The following is a 24,932-nucleotide window of genomic DNA, read 5'->3' as shown; positions in this document are numbered from 1 at the left end:
TGATAATAAAAGTAAACAACTCTTTTATGTTTTAATATATTTCATTGACAATAAAAGTAAATAACTTTTTTTCAAAAACGCCATCCAAACAATATTTATATAAGATGTTATATTGCTCCGAATGGCTTCACTATAGGAAGTTAATAGTTTAGAAAACTACAGATTCATATGTATGCACAGTATTATGATTGTCTGATATAACGAGATCGGCTTATAACGAGGTAATTAGTCTGTCATTTCAGTTCTCGTTATAGAGGGAGTCTACTGTATTAGCCTACACTCTTCTTAATCGCCATTAATGAAATAATTAAACACCTCAAAAAACCCTTACTTACAACCTTTAAAGACAGATGACTTGGTGGTTTATGTAAAAGGCAAAGATATTAATTTAATTAACTAACTTCACTAATTAATTAACTTCAACATTTTTCCAAGGTTTTTACAAAAACTCGAAAAGTGGTATCGTGGTACTGGTTTTCAATTCTCAGTTACAGAAACCGTAGGTATGGTGTTCTCAAAAAAGAACTTCCAATCTAAAGTTTTTCAACAGATCGCTATCCTTCAAATCATGTGTGAACCTGGTATGCGATTTGATAATCAACTTACTTGGAAAGAACACATTAGGCAATTCGTATTGGCTTAAAATAAGAAACTCAACTTAATGAGAACATTGTCAAATATATACAGAACTGTAATTAAATCAAAAATTGATTATGGATCAATTGCTTACGCCTCTGCTTCCCCCATATTGTTAAAACAGCTATACTCTCAGTATACACAACACAGCACTTAAACTCTCTCTTTAATATCCTTAACACTATCACACGCAACGTCAATAGCTTCAAATGTAAACAAACCTCTTTAATAATACGTTCACTAATAAATATATAAATCTCTTTACCAATAGTACCAAACATAAGCCTTACTATGAGCGAGTAGGGTGATACCTGAGATTTCTCTCAGGCAATATAAAAATCAATATTAAAAGCCCTTTACCTTGGATAATTAATACAAATATAAATACTGGCCTAACCCAATTTGACAAACATATTCTATATTTGTCATATGTAAATCTAGATGTAATTCTCAGCCAGCATTACGAGGATTGTTATAAAATCTTTATATATGCATCCAAGTGTGAAAGAGCAAAGCGACCCTTTAAACAGATCTATCCCAAAGGTCTCCTTGAGAAACTGATAAAACTAGAACTCATACAAGCTCAAGAAAATTCTAGAAGTATTAGATTTATATGGATTCCATCCCAGATTGGCATTGCAGGCAACGAAAGAACGGACCAGTGTGCGAGTGAAATTGCTAAATGTGCCGATATAGAAAAAGCCGAGTATTGAAATACTGCGAATGATATAAAAGCTTTTATTAAGAATCCAGTTTTGTGCAAGTGGAAAAACGAATGGCAATCTTCTCAAACATCACTGAAGAAAATTAAAAATGACATTACCGCTTAGGAACCCTCAACTAGAAATAGAAGAAAACAATTGGTGATACCAAGACTACGAATTTTACACACGAGACTTTACTCAATCATATTTATAATCTAAAAGTGATCCATCTATATGTGAAACATGTAATGTACAAGTTACCGTTATCCATTTTTTATTGTATGTCCCAGTTTTGACAATTTTTGTGTCGGATTTAACATAACTAGTTTATCGGCCACTAATTTTCCAGCGAATAATATGGTAAATTTTTTTAAATCTATAGGAAAATTTTATTAAATTTAATTTTGTAATTTTGTAGCCGCCGCTAATAACCATTATGAAGAATGAGGCTGTACTTTCTAAATAAAAAAAATAAGTTAACGATTATTTTCTTTCCATTATATTTTGTACGATTTTAAATTGTTATTCACATGTAGAATAAATTAGTTCGTGCTTGTTATATGTATTAACTTATTGCGAGACAATAGTCATCTTTAAGAGAATTTGGATGTTTTATTTTTATTTTTATTTGATCTAATATTTAGTTTTCTTTCAATATCGAGATTAAAATCTATTTCATTTTATGATATCAATATTACTAATTTCTCTAGTAGTTGTTTAACATTGAAATAAGTAGTAGAAAAACTAATTTTCTGTCCATTTCATAAAAACTGCAACATACGTTAATTATTATTTTTTTGTTTGCTTTTAAATAACATTCTCTATTGATTTTGAAGTTCTGTTTTCATCCCAGTATGTATTTTCGCCGTCAAATTTGATCTTTGAATATAATATGTCACAATTGAGTTGAGTCATTTTAAATGTGGTAAAATTTACATTTTTGTTAATATTTGTGTTATAACAAAATTAATGGTCAAGATTTTATGTAATTTAGTAAAATGGCGTCTGAAAAATCGTCGAGAAAAGGATGCCCTAACCGTTTAACTCCACCAGAATACTGCCCGTCAAAAAGAAAACAAGAAGCAAAGAAACAACGAGGTAGATCTAAATCTAGGAGAAGAGGGAGCAGTAGAGGGGGAAGAGGAAGATCTAGAAGATCAGGAAGGAGAAGTAGCAGAAGAAGTAGTAGAAGAATTAGTAAAAGTAGAAGAAGTAGCAGTAAAAGGAGAAGTAAAAGTGTAAGTAGGTGTCCGTGTCCAAAATCACATATAAGAAGTAAAAGAAGACAATCACAACGCAAGAGATCGTCAAAGCGAAGAGATAAAAGTGGAGGAAGAGGCCAAAAATGCCACAATCCGGGACCTATGACAGTTAACCCATTCTTCAATTTCTTACGGGAATTTAGGTAAGTATGCATAGATCTTTTATATCTAACTGACTACCTATGATTGTTGATTAATGCATTCTTTTTGTTTGTGTGTTTTTGATCATTATTACTTTGGTAGTAAGGGTAAAAATCATATTCAGTCATGAGCCAGTACCAGTTTATTCAAAATGATTCGGGGGTCGATGAAAAATTACGAAAACAGCACAAAATATATGCCATAATAGTTACTAAAGGCGATGTTGGAAAAGCAATTAAAATTTGGCATGTAGTTAGACATTTTCTTATAAATTCTCTCACACGATATTCCGAAATTTCTGAAACTAATAATTGTCCGAATATGACATTATTTTACGCCAGAAATATACCTATAGTTCATGAGAATCATGAACCAAACCTCATTAAGTTTTCGCTCGAATCTCAAATTTGATCCTTTATGTCATCATTAAACTTATTATTATCGATATCTCAGAACTCCAGACATGTGGTACCTGTGTTACTTACCTCTGCGTAACTATTTGGAATACTCTTTCCGACATTCCAATATTTTTCGGGGCGACTTTCTGTGGTCTCTTCAAGACTATGGTTTCAGTCTTATCCGTATCCATCCTATCTATTCGGTCTAGGCACTCTACGCCATGCATTCTCATCCATTTCTCGACTTACCTGTGTTGCACCACGATCAGCATGACCAGGTCATCCGCAATTTTCCGAATTGGCTCATAAATTCTTCATATGCTAAGTTCTATAGCTTGGGACGGCACTTCAGCCGTCACATCGAGCAATACTACTTTTTGTACCATTTTTTTTTCTCTTCGTCGAATAATCCTAGATCACATTTATCAGCACATTCTCCCTCGTGCTTCCCTCTTTACTTCTTTCCATTTTAAAGGTATCGAAAGCATTCCGTACGTTTAAACAACCGTAGGATCGCCCACTTCTGGTCACCTTGTGCCACTCCTATATTATTTTCGTCTCCACATATAACTTGCTCCTATTATTTCTTTCCTTTCTCTTGAAATCATAAACCATGGGTGATACCCTCTGACTTTTCGACGACTGTGTCGATTCGTTCTCTTAGCATTCTCTCGTAGTTTACTCATGCAGCAAACAGGTCGATACTTGTCTTTCTCTTTTTGGGTATCACAAGCCTCGAGACCTTCCAATTTGCCAGAAATTCTCTACTTCTAGAGGTATCCAATCGAATTCGGGACTATTCGTGCCTTAAGGGTACTCACCGCTTCATTGATCTCGTCGGTGATAAAAGTTACAACTCGCTCAGTTTCAGCATCTCATTTCATTCCATGTCAGTCGCGCCGGGCGGACACAGCTCTCTGGTAACCTCGTGTCTAATGACATCTCATACAGAGGGTCCTCCTTGAATTGCTTCATGATGATTTTGTATGCCTGAACCCACACGTGCCCATCTATTTAGCTGCTACTTTAGCGCATTGCATATCGTGTCAAGTTTACCTCTCGGATAACCTTTAGCTTCCTGTCCAACGTTATCTCATACAAAGAGTACTCTTTGAACTGATTCATGATGATTTTGTATCCTTGATCCTACACGTGCTCACGTATTTAGTTACTTCTTTAGCGTATTGTATATCGTGTCAAGTTTACCTCACTGGTAACCTCAAACTTCCTATCCAATGTCAACTCATACAAAGGTTACGCTTTGAACTGCTTCATGACGATTTTGTATCCCTGATCTCACACGTGCTCATCTAGCTATCTCTTCTCGTTTTCTCTGCTTGGATCATCCTATTTAGTTGCTTCTTTCGCGCATTCTATATAGTAACAGGTCTAGACACATTTGCCTTGGGGGGGGGGGGGGGTGGCTTTTAATTAAACACCAACCAATAAAAAAGTTTAATTTTGGACCTTGTTAGGAGGGGAGTTAGGAAATCCCTATTTTCCCTCCCCGTATATTCGCCCTGATGCCATATCGTGTCAAGTTTACCTTTTGGGTAACCTCAAACTTCATGTCCAATGTCATCTAATACAAAGGTTACGCTTTGAACTTCTTCATGACAATTTATTTGGTATCCTTGATACCACACGTACTCATCGAGCTTGTCACAAGGTTCCATCCACTACCTCTTGTCGGCTTGAATCTTCCTATAAGTTGCTTCTTTCGCGCATTCTACATGGTGTCAAGTTTATCTATCGGTTAACCTCAAACTTTCTGTCAAATGTCATCTTATACAGAGGGTACGCTTTGAACTGCTTCATGACGGTTTTATATCTTCAATCCCACACGTACTCATCTAGCTTGTCACAAGAATTTACCCCTCGGGTAAACTTAAGGTTTCTGTCAAATTTCATCTCATATAGAGATTACGCTTTGAAATTCTTCATGACTATTTTGTATCACATTCTATATCGTGTCAAGTTTACCTCTCGGGTAACCTCAAGCTTCCTGTCCAATGTCATCTCATACAGAGGGTATGCCTTGAATTACTTCATAACGATTTTATATCGCTGATCTCACACAAGCTCATCTGGATTATCGCGCGGTTCCACCCACTATCTCTTCTCGGTTTCTGTCAAATTTCATCTCATATAGAGATTACGCTTTGAAATTCTTCATGACTATTTTGTATCACATTCTATATCGTGTCAAGTTTACCTCTCAGGTAATCTCAAGCTTCCTGTCTACTGTCATCTCATATAGAGAATCGCCTTGAACTGCTTCATAATAGTATGTCACATGATTCCATCCACTATCTCTTTTCGGCTTGGTTCTTCGTCTTTAGTTCCTTCTTTCGCACATTATGTATCGTGTCAGGTTTATTACCTTCTTTTCAACTTTTAGCGCCATCTTCTTCTTCGATAATCAATGCAGGTTATCAAATTCATTTTTCGTTTTCTATACGAGTAGCTTTCGAGACAGCATTTATTGAATTTGGTATGTAATTATGTTTTTAGGAAGAGACACTGTGGATGGCATATTACAAAAATTGCAGTTGAAGGCGCTAAACATTGGTGCCAAATGTCGAAAGACGAAAAACGACGCTATTATACAGAGGCATGTCAGATGATGAGCAAAGCAGGTAAACGTAAAAAGGGAGGAAAGGGAAAGAGCAGAAGAAGAAGAAGCAGGCGAAGGGGATGAAAAAAGAAAAATAATAAAGCAAATGTATATGGTGAAATTCTTGTCACGCTAAAGTGAATGTGTTAAAAAACTTTGTAAATGTATTTTATGCATTCTATTGTGGAATAAAAATTTAAATGTACAATGATTCATTTTTTATTTTATAAAAACTAGCACTAAGTTTCATGATTAGATTAATAGGTGAAATTGATCATTGATACAACGAACGCATATAACAGAACGATAGGTATTCATTTAAGTATATTTAACTCTATGTCCGTAATAATCAAACTCATGCCAGGAACAAAATATTCATAAACAAGCTATCTTACCTAACGTTTCGTGTTCTTTTTGATTATTTCCTACAAAACTGTATTTTGGCACTGCGTTCGCTAAATAATGCTTGCATTTTTCTTGCGCTCTGTAGGATATGGCATAGCCCCAGACCCTTTCGGTTAGTCTTACCAAGAAAGTACCACACCGTTGGTCCAATAAGAGTGATTCAGCTTCTTGCCTCGTGATGAGACCTAAAACAAACAATTTACAAGTTCTACTCAGACCAAGTTACAAAAATTATGATAACAATTGATATATCATAAGGAAAAGAGGGGGAATGGTTAGCACTTACGCAGAAATCACTTCTGATGTAAATTATTTACATCCACGATAACAACTAGTACGTTATATCAAGCTCTAATTATTCTACTTTAATTATTTAAAATAAGTTTTAGAGAAATACGAAGTGCAAAAGCATAATATTAAAAAAATAAAAAAATGAGGGTAATCATGCGCACGGATTGGAAAATGGTGTGCACTAAATTAATGTTAGAAAAAACAACATTAATTTAAAATCAATGTAATAAAACCGCTTATGCCAAAAGTATAAGATTAAGAAGAAATAGTAATTGTACTTCTTCTTCTTAGAGTGCCATATCCCTACGGAACGTCGGCGACTACCATGCTTATAATATTTTTATACTGATCTCGGTCTTGCGCTACGTGTAGCAATTGGTCCGCTGTCAAACCTGTCCACTGCCGCAAATTCCTCAACCAAGAGAGTTTCTTCCGTCCTATCCATTTCTTTCCTTCGATTTTACCGTTGAGAATTAGCCGAAGGAACTCATATCTTGGTCCTCTGATTATATGTCCAAGATATTCTAGTTTACGCCTCTTAATAATATTTAATAAAGTTCGTTGATGTCTTATTCTTCGAAGAACTTCTTTGTTTCTGGTTCTGCTAGTCCATGGAATTTTTAGTATCCTTCGATACAACCACATCTCAAACGCCTCGATTTTATTCATGATATCGGCGTTTAAAGTCCAAGTTTCACATCCATACAAAAGTACAGACCACACGTAACATCTTGTAAACTTTTCACGGATTTCCAAATTTAATGAGTTATTGGATAATAGAGGCTTGAATTTTTGAAATGAGTTTCTTGCCTGTTCAATTCTACATCGAATTTCGAAGGATGGATCTAGATTTTGGGTAATCCAACATCCAAGGTATTTGAATCTCTGAACTCTCTGCAGCGGTTGTTGGTTTAATATCAGTTGGGTTGCGCCGATATCCACTTTACTGGTCACCATGTATTTAGTTTTATCGATATTTATCGACAGTCCCCAATTTGTGCATTCCATGTCAACTCTATTGATTAGCTCCTGCAGATCGTCGATGTTTTCAGCTAGAATCACAGTATCGTCGGCTACCGTATATTGTTAATTATTTCTCCTCCTATGATAATTCCTTTTTGATCTTTTAAAGCTTCCCTAAATAGATTCTCAGAATACACGTTAAAGAGGGCGGGAGATAGTATACAGCCTTGTCTTACGCCTCGTTCAATACTGATTGGCTTTGATTCTCTGTTGTTGGTATTAATAATGGCTGTTTGGTTCCAGTAAAGTTTGGCAATAAGTTTGATGTCTTTCTCATCTAGTTCGATGCTCTGCAAGGCGGTAATTAGTCTGGTATGCTGAACGCGATCAAATGCCTTTTCAAAATCAATGAAGCACATATATACGGGTTTTCTTACCTCCCAACATCGTTGAAGGAGTATTTGCATAGAAAATAGTGCTTCTCTAGTTCCAAGGCATCTCCGGAACCCGAACTGCTCTTGACTAATTATTTCTTCGCACTTGTTGTTAATTCGATTTAGGAGAATATGCAACAGTATTTTAACGGCATGGCTCATTAAACTAATGAGTCTACAGTCGCTACATTTCTTAACGTTTGGTTTCTTAGGAAGAGGAATAAAGATCGATTTTAACCAGTCCGATGGAATTTCACTGGTATCATATATTTGATTGAAAAGTACAGTGAGTTCTTTTATATTGTCATTTGAGAGTAATTTTAGCCATTCGCTGTATATTTGATCTGGTCCACTGGCTTTGTTGTTTTTGGCTTGGTGTATGGCTTTTTCCACTTCAGCTTTTAAGATTGATGGTCCTGTATTTGCACTTAAGTTAGGTAGTGATCCTCGATCATCCTTAAATAATGCTTTAATGTAGTTTTCCCATTCCTCCATTACTTCGTTTTCTAGGGATAGTGCATGACCTTCAATATTCGTTAATGTTATGGGTGTATTTCTTTTGTGTACTGTAACTTCTTTTATTTTCTTATGTGTGTTAAATTCGTCATGTTTTCGTTGCAATTCTTCTAGTTCCTCACATTTTGCTTGCATCCATAACTCTTTGGCTTCCCTGATTTTTCTTCGAATCAGATTATGCTTTCGTTTATACTCTGAGTTATTTCTATTTATAAGCTGTCTTCTTTCGTCCATCATTTCGATTATTTCATCTGTCATCCATGCTTGCTTTTTATAATAGGTGACAGTTCCACTTTGTGTTGCTGTATCGATGATACCATTCTTTATGTTAGTAATTGTACGGTATACCTTAATGTAATATTTTTAACGTAAACAAAAGTCGCATTGATAATTTTCTGGGCATTCACACCTGTACATTCTGCGTGGTTCCACACAATTCTGCACATAAAGCACATCTATACCATAATTCTTTGTTTTCTCCTCTTTCCCCACAAACACAACAAGTCTCATTAGGTGCAGCTGGTTTTTCTAACGGTGATGGAATGAAGCTTAATTCACATCACCTAATTCGTATTCATCGATAATATCTGACATATCGCCTTCTGTTACATCAGATGAGTCAGGTGTTAGCTCTTTCTTCACTCTTTTCTTTTTTTGTTTGTCTTTAAGTTTTTTTCTGTCTGGCTAACTATCTGGCGATTCTTTATCAAAACATCTTCGAACAGTTGTCTTTCTTGCTGCTTTCTGTTCCTCCTTTCTCTTGAGATTCTCGTCCCTTAATAGCCTTTTTTCCTGGGCTTCCTCCAAGTTTGTATACGTCCTCTTAGTCTACGTGCAACGGCCAATTAAAGATAATGGCGTCAACCAATTCACGACATCGACCGAAAGGTTTACGACTGGTTGAGTTCGTAAAGGCTGGCTAGCTGCTTATATAATCTGCTTGTACCTTTATCTAGCTAGCCAGCCTTTACCAAAAATGTATTAACGAAGAGAGTATACCGGAGGAGTGGAGGACATCGTTTATCACGACAATACATAAGAAGGGAAGTAAAGATGTATGTGACTATTATCGAGGAATCGCAGCCCTTAGCACCATTTCTAGAGTTTACGGGAAACTCATTAAAAAGAAAATGGAAGATGAATTCTGTGATATGGAGGCCGAAGAACAGGCCGGCTTTAGAGCAGGTAGATCAACTATTGACCATATGTTTACTGTTACCCAGCTAATCGAAAAAAAGTAGCACGAAATCAACCAATATATCTCCTATACCTGGACCTTAAAAAAGCTTATGATATTGTGCCACAACAAAAACTCTGGGAAGCTCTCGAGAAAAATATTAGTGTAACCTTAATCAAGGCTGTTCAAGACCTCTACAAGAACAACATATGTAAAATAAAGAAAGGTCAGGAGGTATCCAATAGTTCCACTATCAGTAAAGGACTCAAACAAGGATGCTGCGTGTCTCCTACTTTGTTTAATATCACTCGGAGCAAGCGATGAAGACGTGGAAAGAAAAATGCAGAAACATGGAAATTCTTCTAAACGACGCAATATTCTACACATTGAGTTTTGCAGACGACCAGATAGTGATGGCCCAAGACTATGATGACCTCGAATATATGACCCGTAAACTTATCGAAGAATACCAACTATGGGAGCTAGAAGTAAATATAAAGAAAACTGAATACATGTGTATTGGGGGAATTCAACAAAATCTAATCTTGGAAGAAATACAGTGAGAAACAAATCACTGTCAAATATACTAATATTTAGGCATGCAAATAACCAACGATGGCAAATTAGACCAAGAAATTAAACATAAAAATAATTAATGAAGACAAGCCATTAGGAAATTAAACAGTGTACTGTGGGACAAAACAATCTCCAAAGAAAACAAACACAAAATCTATAACAGCATTATAAAGCATCGTTACATATGGAAGTGAGTTATGGCCACTGAAAGGAAAAAACTTACAAGCATTAGAAGAAATAGAAATGGCCTTCTGGAGAAGGGCTGGAAAATTAAGATTAGACAGAGTTAGAAATGAAAGAATACGAGAAATTACGGGTGTTAATCACAATATAACAGAGGACATCAGAATAAATCAACTAAGATGGTATGAACACGTCCAAAGAATGGATGAACACAGAATACCAAATAAAGTATTGAACTGGACAGCGCATGGAAGAAGAAAGCAAGGTAGACCGTGATTAAGTTGGAGAGAAGGAATCGATATAGACTTAAGGGAGAGTGGAGTTGAAAAAAACCTTTTGAACGACCGAAATAAATGGAGACTGGAAATTAGAAGACGGCGTAGAACGTTATAAACTGATTGATTGATTGAGTTCGTAAAATCTTCCAAGGAATTTGAAATACAATGTGGCGCACAATTACCCTACGCGAACCATTCCTCCACTTTACGTTAATATATTATAATTAATTATATCTAAAAAAATGTAACAAAGAACTCAGAACTGATGTAACGGATGATATCTAAAAATCCTAATACAATTTAAAAAAATATACTTACCGTGAAACCATGGCAAAACGTTATTAGAAGAATCTAACCCTGCTAATCGTTCCTTTTCCTTACTTTTGTACCAATCAATCACGGCTTGTCTTCCAGGAGGCACTTCAGAGTTATTGGTACTGTAGTTAGTGTCAATTAGAAAAGTTGTGTTCAATTTGTGCTCTTCCCTCGCCCTTCTTGCTATTTCCCTTATTTGTTGCTCAGCTTGTTTTGCTTTTCTCTCTAAATACCACAAAATAGATTAAAATAAATATTAATAATATATAATTGTATTTCAGACCTACCTTGTTCCTGCCAAACCTGTTCTTTCCCCCTTTCCTCTTCTTCTGCCTCTTTAGCAACCTGTTGATGTTTCTTCTGTATTTTTTGGAGGATTTCAGTTGTTTTGTCAGTCAGAAGTTTTTGCTCCCATAAAGCCACCTTCTGGGCAACTTTCTGAGTGTTAATGAATTCGGGAGTTTCATTAAATTTTTTGTTCATGACATTCATCGTGTAGTTGTTGATGTTTTTTTGTGGCTTAGAGTGTATTTTGGCCTGTATCTCTTCTACGGAGCAGTATATATCCATGTCATCTTCTATAAACAAATCATGATAGTTATCGAGTAAATATATAACCAAGGTGAAATTAAAATTGACGATGACCAAAATCATTGGTTTGACGATGAATACAAGAATGCAAAAAAAGAAAAAAATTAAGCCTACGGAAAGATGCTTACCCGACGAACTAGAACAACTGTAGAGAATTACCAGACAAAGAGAAGAGAAGAAAACAAAAACCACAAAACTGTGGACAACGTTGAAAAGATCTAACATCAACCACACATTGATAAATGCTGTACAAGAACTATATAGAGACTCAAAGGCACAGATAAAAACAGGAAAATATCTAACGGAAGAATTCCTGGTTACAAAAGGCTTGCGACAGGGATGCTGTATCTCACCAACCTTATTCAAGATATATGTTGCAGCGGCATTGGAAAGATGGAAAAGAAAGGTACATAGGATGGGTATAGAGCTTAGCAATGAATGTATATATACACTCCAGTTTGCTGATGACCAGGTAGTGCTAGCGACCGACAGGGAAGACATGCAGTACATGCTAAGAAAACTGATAGAAGAATATAACGACTGGGGAATGAATGTCAATACAACAAAAACCAAATATCTTTGTATTGGAAACGAGTCAGATAACATAGACCTCGAAAACGGACAACATATTTCCTGCTGTCAGAGCTATGACTACTTGGGTGTTGCCTTTGACAATACAGGAACTGATACACGGGAAATAGAAAAACGAATCACTCAAGCAAAGAAAATCTTAGGATGTCTCAATGGTATACTGTGGAGTAAAGAGATAACGAAAGGAAGGAAGTTTAATATATATGGGACCATGATTAAAACTACTCTTCTTTATGGCGCTGAAACATGGAGAAATAGTGAAAAGAACAAAAAGCGAATAGAAGCAGTAGAGATGGATGCAATGAGAAGATCTTTAGGTATTTCCAGACGAGACCGAATCAGAAATGATGTAATAAAACAACGTATGGGAATAGAAGGAAATATAACTCAAGATATAGAGAAGAAACAATTAAGGTGGTATGGGCATGTTCAACGGATGCCAGCATCAAGACTCCCCAAAAAAGTAATAGAATGGCAACCGATAGGTCGACGGAAAAGAGGAAGACCCAGATTAGAATGGCAACACGGCGTAAACAAGTCCATGAGCGAAAGAAATTTAACAACAAACGACTGCGAAGATAGGAAGAGATGGTGTTTAGGTATCGGACAACGTCGAAAGACGTTCTAAACCGATGTGTATATAGAGAAGAGAAGAAAATAGGATACACAAAACAAAAAAAAACAAAACCACTTAAATAAGGAACTTAAATATATAGAAAACCTCAACAGAGAGAAAGAATTCAGAGCATTCTATAAGAAAGTTAACATCAACAGAAAAGAATTCAAGGCAACCACAAGACAATGCAGAAGTCAGAATGGTGACCTATTATCAAGAAAGTTGAATGTAAAGTCAAATCACAACAAATCACAACCACTGGTTCAATATATATTAAATCAGTGCAAATCCTGGTTTATGCTGATGATATCAATATTGTTGGGAGAACGGAAAACGCTGTACGAGAGTCGTATGTAGCATTAAAAGAATCAGCTACAAAAATGGGTTGAATAATAAACACCAACAAAACGAAGTATATGAAAATAAGCACGTAACCACAAATCCTACGACCACTTAGAAAATGACGTCATCGAATCAGTAAACGAATTTGTATACCTGGGAGCGCTCCTTAACACTGAAAATAATACTACCGTAGAGATTATTCGCACAATTTGCACGGCCAACAGATGTTATTTTGGGCTCAATTTTCTCCTTAAATCCACAATTATATCGAGAAATACAAAAATAAAACTCGACAAAACAATAATACGCCAGGTCCTAACATATGGTTCAGAGACCTGGACTGTAACAAAAAATAATAAATCATGTTAGGATGTTTCGAAAGAAAAGTACTAAGGCTATGGAGCAGTGAATGACAGTGGAGTGTGGAGAAGACGATAGAGGTTCTAACTTTATAGAATATACCAGGAACCTGATATCGTCAAACATATTAAGATAGGACGTCTGAGGTGGATAGGGCATGTAATGACCCAGCTAGAAAAACGCTCCTTGATAGACCCATTGGTCAGAGAAGAAAAGGAAGACCTAGAACATGGTTCCTTGATAACATCGATAAAGACATGAGAAATATGGAAATACGTGCATGGCGGAGGAAGGCGATGGATAGGGACGACTGGAGAGAAATTCTTGAGGAGGCTAGGACCCAAGCAGGGTTGTAAAGCCAGAATGATAATAAAAATAAATTTGAAGGAATTAAAAGTTACGTAACATTCCGAAAAATTTATATTACCTGGGCATGTTTTACAAAATCAAGATAAAAATTATAACTTAAAAAACGACGAACGCTAAAAAAGAATAATAAAATGATAAACAAACGATTTAAGATGTGTAATGAATCATAAGAATAAATCCTCTGATAGAATTAATAGTAATAGCTGTTCAAATAATGAGCTATTCAAAGGTTTGGATATACGTTAAAATTTTGTAAAAAATACATCTCAGAAACTAGTACTGAAGAGCATATTTCAAGCTATAATATACTAGGCTTTGGCAAGTATTTGGCAGATGTTAGAGGGCGTCGTTTACAAATCAAACTTGACAGTTGACATAACGTATGACGTAAGAGCCACCATTTATAAAAATAGGCGCTATGGACAGTGGAAGTGTGACGGCACAACTGTCAATTACTTTCCAAACAAAAGTTGAAATGCCCAATCTCAAGACTTTTTAAATTCTATAAAGTTAACATTTTGCTTTCTCTGCTGCTTTTTTTTAAGTATAGTGTTTTTTACGATAATACCATCATAATTCAGTGTTCTATTTCTATGAAATATAGTTTAAAAATTTAAATTAAAGACATTCTAACCTTACTTTATTGATACATGCATTTTATTGCTATTTTTATAAAACAACATTCTTTATTATTTACACAACCTTGTAAAATTGTTGTAGTAACTATTAGAATACTTAGATATTGCAAAAAGCGGAAAGATTCTGTAAAAAAAATGAAAAAATAACGAAAAATACAAATTATCCACACTAAACAAGGTTTGTTTGGAAAGTGAAACTGACAGATGTCAATAAAATCTACGTCATCACTTCCACGGTCCATTAACAATTACAATACTGTCATTTATAATTCTAAAATCTGAAGAGGTATAGAAATTACAACGATCATTTTTATAAAAATGAAGAGATTATTTATTGGCCGTGATGTAAGTCTTCCACTTCGAACTGAAATCTTAAGATTCTATGTGTTTAAAACCTTAGAGTTGAACTGAGAAAAAAGTGGGTCGACATAATCACAAATGAAGAAGTACTACGCCAAATGAATAAAACGCCCGAAGTAATACTGTAAAAAAAAGGGGAATTTGAAATATTTGGGTCATTTAATGAGGGGATAAACTACACACTTCTACAAAATATGCAAATAATATGAAAGGGTACTATCCAGGTAAAAGGTAATATGAGATGAGAGTTATTTGACTGCACAACAAAGAAACTGTTTAGAGCCACTGTAAAACAACATTAGAATATCCATGATGATAACCGATTTCCAATAGGAAAGAAACATATAAGAAGACAAAACATTTTCAAATAATTTCAACTTAACTAATACACTAGAAATATAAATATAAAAATTGTAGTGAAATTTACCTATTCTTAGCTTAGGCAAACTTTCTTCAATCTTATGAGTTAAATCTACATAGTCTTCTATCAATTGAGCTTTCATTTCTTTTTTCACCTCTTCTCTTAGTTTTTCAGTCTCTTTCTCGGCTAATATTCTTGCCTTTTCAGCCGTTTCTTCTCTTAAAATATCGTCTATGGATTTGTCGTCTCCGTGTTCGCCCATAACCCACACCTAAAATAAATTACGGTATTAAAATTAATAGTTATTTAACTAACAAGTGTATTAATAAGGTCGATTAACAATTGAGATATTTTAACGCGTGAGCGAAGCGAGCGCGTTAATGTTCGAGATTGTTAATCGCCATTTTAATTCACGAGTTCGTTACAAAACTTTTCCGTCGACCGTACTTTTCAGAAATAAAGATATCTTAGTTTAAATATTTATTTACTTAACTATAAACAACAATTTTTTCAGCTTTCATTGACTTTATTCAAAGTTTCCTTAGTGGTAGTTTTATTATAGTAAACATTAATATTCGAAATGGTACAATTACTGAAATTAAAGGAAGATATTGATAAATGATTATCTGCTGTATAGCATTTTGACAAATTTATATTTAAGTCTTCTTGGACCCCTGTAAATTCTGTGATAGAAGAAGTTAAATTCTGGTGGAGTTAAATTAAACTCTTCGTCAATATCCATCCTTTGATTTTTTAAATACACAGAATTTTAAATAATAAAGTAAATAATGACATACAATGACAGATAGTACTAACAGCGGCTACTTCATTTTAAATTAATTTTTTAGTGGGAATATAAATAGGTATATGTTTGGTTGCCTACACCACAGGTCACTGCCAATCACAGAGCGTTTAATTAATTTATGCAAGCAATGTATGTTGTGTTGCCTATAATGAAATCGTTCATTAATAGAAAATCATTCATTAATAGGGGTCATTAATCAATGATTTTGAGTGTTAAAATTGATCATAAATGGACGGTCGACGGAAAAATTAATTAATATAGATAGTAGGTAATTAAAATAGAAACTGACTTCTAATATATGTATTATTAAAAACCGACAAATATTAATAGCAGGAATAAACGATCTAAACTCGATCTGTTAACAACTGGCAGCTCATTACAAATGGAAATCTTCAAATAGAGGTTAAGGTTTACCGTCAAGGCCATTAAACCATTACCGTAAGGATGTATTTAAAACCAATAAGGTTTTTTTTTAATTACGAGTTAAGAATTAATTTGTTTAGTTACAAATGTTAAAACCTAAATGACCTGACGACACCCCTGTCGTCTTTTGCAGAATTTGATCCCGGCGACAGCTTGTCGCGAAGATAAGATAACCAGTCCCGCCACGGCTTATCGGGAAGATATCTGGCTGAAATCAACCCTCCTGTCAGCAAAGCCATTCAGTTTCAAAACGTCGAACTAACAACATGTGTTAATAATAATATATTTGTAACATTTATTTTTATTTCATTATTACAAACAATAAATTTTTTTTTTATATTTTTACATTTACATTTACATAGAAGTATTAAACAGTTTCATTTACTACATTCAGTCTTGAGTTCTTTATTAAAACCACGGGAAGTCATAATAACATTAACCAACAAGTAACTGGAAGAATTCAAGATTCCGTTTTCCACTGGACAGTTATCATCATTTATGGTCCTTCGAGCCGGATCTGAACCAGCGACCTATGGATATTTTAATCGGTGCAGACACATTTTGGGATCTTTTATGCGTTGGTTAAATTAAGTTATCACATGGCCAACCAACTTTACACAAACCCAAGCTTGGCTAGATTGTATCTGATCCTATACTTTTTCTTTCTTGTAACAAAACAAATTGTCACTTTTATAGCAACAGAAATCTCGTAAATCAGTTACAGAAATTCTGGGAACTTGAAGAATTTCCAAAAACAAAGTTCTTTTCTGAAGAAGAACTTCCAATGTGAAAAACACTTTAAAGAAACTACTTCCTTTAATTCTACAGGCAGATTCATTGTCTCTTTCCCTTTAAAGTTACTTTCTATCAAATCTTGGTAATTCTGAGATTTCAGCTACCAAACGTTTTTCTCTTTGGAAAAGACATTAATCTCTAACCCAACTTTAAAAACAGATTACACACAATGCATCAGTGAATACTCATCTTTGAAGCATATGACTAAACTTCTTTCAAATTCAGTATCTCATCCACACTTCTTTCTTCCCCATCATTGAGTTTACAAAGGTAACAAGATCCGTGTCGTAGTTGACGTATCTGCTAAAACTGACACTGGCTTCTCTTTGAACGATATACTCATGGTAGGCCCTACACTACAAGACGACCTTTTCACTATTATTTTACGTTTTCGAAAACACAAATTTGCACTAACTGCTGATATCGTTAAAATGTATCGACAAATTCTTATAAAAGAAAATCAGCGTTGCTTACAAAAAATATTGTGGCGGTCTCTGATCCAAATTCATCTATTGAGACTTATACTTTAAATAATGTAACTTATGGCACTGCTTCTGCCAGCGTTTTAGCAACGCGATGTGAGCAAGAAGTAGCTCATATTTATTCTGACAAATTCCCTGATATTTCGTCTATCATTTTACGGGATTTTTACGTGGACGATCTCCATACCCGTGGTTCCACCTTAGACGAACTTTAACCAATCTTTAACCACTGAATTACTTTCAAAACATGGCTTTTATTTAAGTAAATGGAAATCAAATTCAACCGAATTAAAAATCGATGATATAGATAACACTCCTTTGGACATAGGTTCCAATGAAACTGTCAAAACATTGGGTCTCTTTTGGAATCCCAAATTAGACATTTTCTTCTTTAATGTTGAACCTACTGCAAACAATTCTAAGGTTACTAAGAGACACATTATTTCTGCAATTTCAAGGATATTTGATCCTCTTGGTATCTTAGCAGCAGTTACAATAACCGATAAGATCATTCTACAAGACTTATGGCGTCCAAAAACTTCCTGGGATGAAGTTGTACTCATGGATATTCATACAAAATGGTTAAATTATGAATCTCAATTAGTCAATCGTAATAAATAACAATTTCCTAGTTCCAATTTTACATCCACACAATTACATGGATTTTCCGATGCGTCTACTGTAGCATATGGTGCTTGTATTTTTATTCGTTCCCTAGATGCTCAGGGAAATACAAGTTGTCATTTACTCTGTGCCAAAACCAGGGTAGCTCCTTTGAAACATATTCTTACAGTTCCCCGACTTGAACTTTCTGGAGCCCTACTCTTATTTGAATTGATGGGCAAAGTAAAGCAATCACTACAAATTAATTTTGATGAAATTGTTTATTGGTGTGATTCCAGCATTGTTCTGGCATGGATCAATACACTCCCCAACTTATTAAAACCTTTCGTTGAAAACGGGATTTCACAGATTCAATCCTTGACTAATTCTAATTCCTGGAGATATACAAACACACAGGAAAATGCTGCAGATTTATTGTCACGTGGTATTTCACCCACGGCACTACAAAATTCTGATCTATGGTTTCATGGCCCTCCATGGCTTTCATTGGCTGAAAATTTCTTGCCTCATCAACCCTTTAAACAGGTTAAAATCCCTGAACTTCGATCTAGGTACTGTTAATCTCTTCTACTAAATTTCTTCCTTAACTAAATTACAACGAACTGTAGCCTATATATTACGTTTTTGCAAAAATTCCAGGCTAACCATGCCAGAAAGAGCCTTTAACGATTTAACATGTGAGGAAATTGCCTGTTCTCTGATTTGTCTCATTCGCATTGTGCAAAATCAATATTTCTCTGATGATCTTACACATCTCAAAAAACATGTCGATCATAAAAGCAAACTTCTCACCCTGAATCCTTCTCTTGGAGTTGGTGGAAGACTTCACAATACTGACATCTCATACGAGAGAAAGCATCCCATCGTTATTCCACGAAAACATCATTTTACAGACATACATACTTGTATGGCATGAGCACATGAAATTACAACATGCTGATCCACAGCTACTTTTATCTTCCTTGCAAAAGAAATATTGGCCTCTCAATGGACGCTATGTCGTTAGAAAGGCTGTTAGAAACTGCATCACATGTTTCAAGGCAGCTCCAAAACTCGAAACTTATTTAATGGGTAACCTACCTTCTTCACTTCTTACTCCTTCACGACTCTTTACCCACTCGGAACTTGATGTGGGATCCCTTCCATTAAAGGACCGTGTTACGAGAAACTACAAGCCTATTAAGGGTTATGTAGCACTTTTTATTTGTCTGGCCACAAAGGCTATACACTGGAGGTTGAGAGTAGTCTGACTACGGAATGCTTTATAGCGGCTTTAAGACGTTTTACTTCTCGACGGGGTAAATGCGCTTCTATTCTTTCCGATAATGGGAGTACCTTTAAAGGTGCCAACAATGAACTTTCCAACTTTCTCAAGACTAACAATTCTGACTTACATAACACACTCTCTTCTGAGGGTATCGATTGGAAATTCATTCATCATATATATAATCAATTTGATTCCGTATTACGTTTACTGGTTGATTTAATATGTGATACATTAGACTTCTTAATCGACAGTCATTTCATTTTTTTACGTTGTTTGGTTTGAGCAGAGAGACAAATAGGGAAGTCAGCCAGTCAGTCTTGTGACAAAGATTTTTGTTAGTGCATAGTTCTAAAATTAAGTGATCTTTCTTTTTCTGTGGCAAAGACCATAATTGAATCCAGATAACTTTCTTATTTTCATGTTGTTCATTAATTTCTGATGGTAGGGTAATAATTCTCGACGTTGATGTTAAGTTTATATGTTAAGTTAAGGTAGCTATATTTTACAACATTCTTGGTTTTCAAATTTTTTCTCATAAAGATCAGATTTTGGCAGCAATTTTCTGTTCGAAATTAGAAACGGTACTAAAAATCTAATATTCACTACAATATAGTTCACAATAATTGTTGTTAACTTTCGAACAAACAATACAACTCGTAATCATAAACCTTCTCGGTTCTTAAAATACAATAATAAAACAGTTGACACATTTGTTGATTCATCAAATAGAAAACATAAAAAGTACATAAAAAACTTTACTGGAAATTAATAAGGAAATTATGAATACCACAAAGAAACATGAATGTTTGTAATTTCATTATTGCTGGTGGATATTCTTGTTTCAAACCAATGACTTGTGTTAGGAATTATTGTAAAAACTAAATTATATTATTGTAGATTGCAAATTGAAAAAAAAAGAGTAAAATTGGACAAATTATTAGAGAACGACTTAAGTTATTTCATCTTCAATAGCGTATTTTTAGCACAAATTAAGTGACAATTCACAATCAATTTAGATAATTGATTTATTATTATTAATTTTGACAATTCAGATATACGAGGCATGTTTTTTAAGTAAGTACCGTTTTGCGATTCCGCCGCCGCAGCGCTACGGTCGCTGTTCCGCGCATGAGCGCTGGTTACCTACATCTCTTGTCTACGCACTGACGCCATTACAGTCTGATTCTTCATTGTATACTTGTTTACTCCAGTGTTTAAGATGCCTTCAACAATCGTGAGTCACGCTGATTGTGAAGTACGGGCTGTTATACGATTTCTTAGTGCTAAAGGCGTAAAACCGATCGATATTCATCGTGAGATCGTTGAAGTTTACGGACAAAACATTATGAGTGATGGAATGGTAAGGAAATGGGGGAGAGCATTTAAAGATGGCCGCACAAATGTGCATGATGAAGAACGGAGTGGGCGTCCTTCGGTCGTTAATGAAAATTTGGTGCAGAAAGTGGACGAAAAGGTGAGAGAAAACAGACGCTTTACAATTTCATCATTGTCCGACTGCTTTCCTCAGTATTCTCGTAGTGTTTTGTATCGCATTGTTACCGAAAACTTGAATTACCGGAAATTGTGTTCACGTTGGGTTCCAAAAATGTTGACGGATTTGCACAAAACCCAACGTTTAGGCAGTGCATTGACTTTCCTTGAGCGGTACCACAGTGAAGATTTTTTAAACCAAATTGTTACTGGTGACGAAACGTGGGTGGCCTACGTCACACCAGAATCGAAACAACAATCCATGGAATGGCGACATTGATCATCACCCAAAAGAGTGAAGTTTAAGCAAACAATTTCTGCCCGGAAAATCATGTGCACAGTTTTTTGGGACAGAAAAGGAGTATTGCTAGTGGAGTTTCTGCCTCGTAATGAGACAATCAATGCAGCGTCTTATTGTGAGACATTGAAAAATTTGCGTCGTGCAATCCAGAACAAAAGACGTGGCAAGTTGAGTAAGGGTATCGTTTTGCTGCATGACAATGCCCGTCCACATGTGGCTAATCAGACCAAAGATCTCATCAAATCATTTAAATGGGAAACTCTAGATCATCCTCCATACAGCCCTGATCTGGCGCCCAGCGACTACCATTTGTTCCAGCACTTGAAGAAACACCTGGGCGGTCAGCGTCTTCAAGCCGATAACGAAGTCAAAACATTTGTGATGCAGTGGTTAACAAGTCAGGCGGCAGAATTTTATCAGGAGAGTATTCAAAAACTGGTGCCACGTTATGACAAGTGCCTCAATATTCACGGAAATTATGTAAAAAAGTAGATTACGGTACAGGCTTTCATGTAAAAATAAAATTATTGCCATATCTTTGCACGTCTTTTTTTAATTCCAAAACGGTACTTACTTAAAAAACACGCCTCGTATAATATTATACATTTTAAAATAGATAACTTTAAAAAGATATTGTTAATACCTTTGAGCTGCGTTCCTGGGACGACTTTATTGGAGGATAATTCGTTTAATTCTATAAAGTTACTTTGAACTTAAGAATCTCCCTATCGAAGTCCTATTTGTGTCTGGAAAATTCTTAACTCCGTTTTGAACTCTAACCTTACACTCGACTGTTGAGAGGGTTGCTTTTACCAACTTCTCTTAATATATTGGGATATTGAATTCTACCATGGCTTTGTATAGTGCGTTTCTGTCTACACTGTCATAGGCATATCTACAATCCACAAACAAATGGTGAGTATCAATTCGATACTCATATTTTTCTTCCAAAGCTTCTTTTAGAAGGAATATTTGATGGATAGTTAATTTTACTTTGCGAAACCCACACTAGTATTTGCCTATTATGTTTTCACAATATCCCTATAGTCAATCGTAAGGAATGTAGGCCAATATTTTGTAGGTCACGTTTAGGAGAGTAATTCCTCTGTCTTCTTCTTCTTCTTTGTCAACCATTTTCCATCCACTCCTGAATGTAGATCTCTCCCAATTGCTTCCATCTTTCTCTATCTTGCGCCAATCTAATCCACTGTTTGCCTGCCACTGCTCTTATGTCATCTACCATCTTTTTTGAGGTCTTCCCCTGCTTCTTGTTGTCGTCCTTGGTCTCCATTGTATAATTTTCCGCGTCCACCTGTTGTCATTATATCAGGCTACGTGACCTGCTCAGCGCCATTTCATTTTTGTAATTTCATCCACCATATCCCTAATCTTCGTTCTACGTCTTACCTCGGTGATTCTGTATTCCTCTGTAGTTACCACAAATTGTTTGATCTCCTTTCTTATGAATAGGTACAATATTATTCCAGTCTTCTGGTAGTTTTACCTGCTTCCAAATCAGCTACTAGCCTACTTATACAATAGGTCAGAGTTTTTGCGCCATGTTTTTAAAGCTCACAAGGAATGCCATCTTCTACAGGAGCTTTGTTTTCTTTCAATTTTTGTATTGATTTGATGACTTCTTCCTCTGTTGGGATGTTATCTTTCTCTCTTTCGTCTTCCACACCTTCGAACTATATTTCTGCTTCTTGCAGCCTCATCCCACTACTTATGTTTAGTATATCCTTAAAATTTTCTGCCTCTCTTTCTAGTATCTTGTCCTGATCACAAATTATCTCTCCTGTTCTGTTTCTAACTATTGATAATCTAGGTTTGAACTCCTTTCTGTTCTGGTTAACCCTCTTGTAGAATTTTTTCCCTTTCATTTGTGTGTTATACTTGGTTAGTTCCCTATATGCTCCTTCTACTTTTTTCTCAGTATTCGTGTTTCATCTCTTCTTAGTTATTCGTCCTTGGAGCCTTGTAGAAGAGGCTTATGCTCTTATGCACATGCTTTATCGTACTAGTCCGACTTTATTTTTCACGCTTTTGTCTTCCAATTACTTCAGTTGCTACCTCTTCCAATAATAAAGTTACACTTTTTTTTTTGTTTTCTGAGGAAAGAAATTTCTAAAAACCGTACCAGGTTAACCCATCCCTACGGATGACTGGCGTGTGTTGCATTCAGGTTAGAGAAGTACATCCGAGCCCATTTCCCCTTAGAAGGAGGTCCTGCAACCGGATGTCTTCCTGTTATCTTGCGTACCAGCTAAAACCACTCTCTCCTACTTGTGCGCAGTTTACTGGTCCCGCTGGTGTTTCTCTTCTTCTTCTTTCTGTTCAATTACTGTTCAGATGTAATTGTGAACACTATTATACCCCTCTCGATATACGTTCATACCTATTTCTCTATACATTCTGTTTTTCTCCACAGTCCATCTATTACACTCCAGCATTATGTGTAAAAGTGTCGAATTATACCCAGTATAGGCATTTATTTGTATCTGTCTTTCTGAACCTATGAAGATACGCCCTAAAACAGCCATATCATGTGAGCATTTGCGTCAGGAAATAATCAAGTCGCCTATGACCATAGTCCAACCAGTCTCTTAGGCTCGGGATTAGCATCTTGGTCCACTGGGCAACATCTTTCGTGTTGTTCTACTCTTCTTGACATCTTTCAAAGTTGTCAAACATCGTTGTCAAATGCTCTCTTCTCTCATAGAGATGTCTCCGTTCTGCTGCTAACACATGCAGAGGAACACAACCCGTGATTTCCACAAGGCCACCGCAGATACAGTCCTGTAGGCGCATGCTACTCGCAACAAACTCGTTCTGTCTTCTCGTATTATTAGTTCCTTATAGATCGGTATCTTTACCACTCCAGACTGTGTATACAATTCCGTGTAAGGCCCTCCTTCTTTTTGATTTGGGCCCTCCAATGTTAGGCATCACCCTCCCCATCGCAGCCACACTATTCGCTGCTGGACTACCACCCGTATATGCCCCCCTCCCTATACCACATATTGGTGTAGCGTCAGTCTCAGATATTTGAGGCATTTCTTTGTTGTTAGCTGTAATCCTGCACATTGGAGTTCCATTCCTTGTCTTTTCCGTTTACCTTTTAGAATGACGACTTCGGTCTTCCATGCTCTCTTCCAGTCCTTCACGACGTTGCCGGTATGTCTTACCCACAATCAGAGATCCGGCTCGTCTCGCGCTACTTCCAGCACAGCGAGATCATCCACAAAAGCAAAGAGGGTTAAACCTTCTCCATAATCACAGTTCATAACTTCGAGCGTGACCTTCTTAACTCTTTTCTAACTGATTTTTCTCTCGGAAAGATATTCTGCCATCACATTTAACAGATATTTAAGACACTTCCTCTCCTCCAATGCTCGCATCACCTCTTTCCACTGCAGAGTGTTGAATGCATGTCTAACATCAAAGAGCAGCAGAGCAGGCCAGCGGTGTTCATTTCCAATGTTGTGCAATGCCTCGATTACACTTAAAATTGCGTCAATTGTGTTCTTCCCTTTACATAATCTCTTAACGTCGATCCGTCCTCGCAGCATCCTCTCGTATAACTTTCCGATGCATGGGAGGAGGCATATGGGGCGATA

General features: G+C 35.8%; 2 protein-coding genes across 3 annotated transcripts in view; one reads left to right on the top strand and one right to left on the bottom strand.

Annotated features, from left to right (window-relative positions):
• Nucleotides 1–24,932, bottom strand: part of LOC140447277 (SH2 domain-containing protein 4A-like) — a 169,591-nt gene that overhangs the window by 6,995 nt on the left and 137,664 nt on the right. For both annotated transcript variants that reach the window (XM_072539844.1, XM_072539845.1), the window contains exons 3-6: nucleotides 15,191–15,395; nucleotides 11,184–11,474; nucleotides 10,900–11,121; nucleotides 6,154–6,348 (exon numbers count right to left, since the gene is read on the bottom strand). In XM_072539844.1, the coding sequence (XP_072395945.1) occupies nucleotides 6,154–6,348; nucleotides 10,900–11,121; nucleotides 11,184–11,474; nucleotides 15,191–15,395 (913 nt within the window). The remainder of the gene's footprint in view (nucleotides 1–6,153; nucleotides 6,349–10,899; nucleotides 11,122–11,183; nucleotides 11,475–15,190; nucleotides 15,396–24,932) is intronic.
• On the top strand, nucleotides 2,193–5,966 carry LOC140448327 (uncharacterized). The gene is made up of 2 exons (XM_072541414.1): nucleotides 2,193–2,745; nucleotides 5,656–5,966. Exons 1-2 carry the CDS (start codon nucleotides 2,339–2,341, stop codon nucleotides 5,840–5,842), a joined length of 594 nt encoding a protein of 197 aa, XP_072397515.1. The 5' UTR covers nucleotides 2,193–2,338; the 3' UTR covers nucleotides 5,843–5,966.

Source organism: Diabrotica undecimpunctata, chromosome 8 (assembly GCF_040954645.1).
Source record: "Diabrotica undecimpunctata isolate CICGRU chromosome 8, icDiaUnde3, whole genome shotgun sequence".
Classification (NCBI taxonomy): domain Eukaryota; kingdom Metazoa; phylum Arthropoda; class Insecta; order Coleoptera; family Chrysomelidae; genus Diabrotica; species Diabrotica undecimpunctata.
Note: the sequence above shows the minus strand (reverse complement) of the source record. Positions and strands in the feature narration are given on the sequence as shown.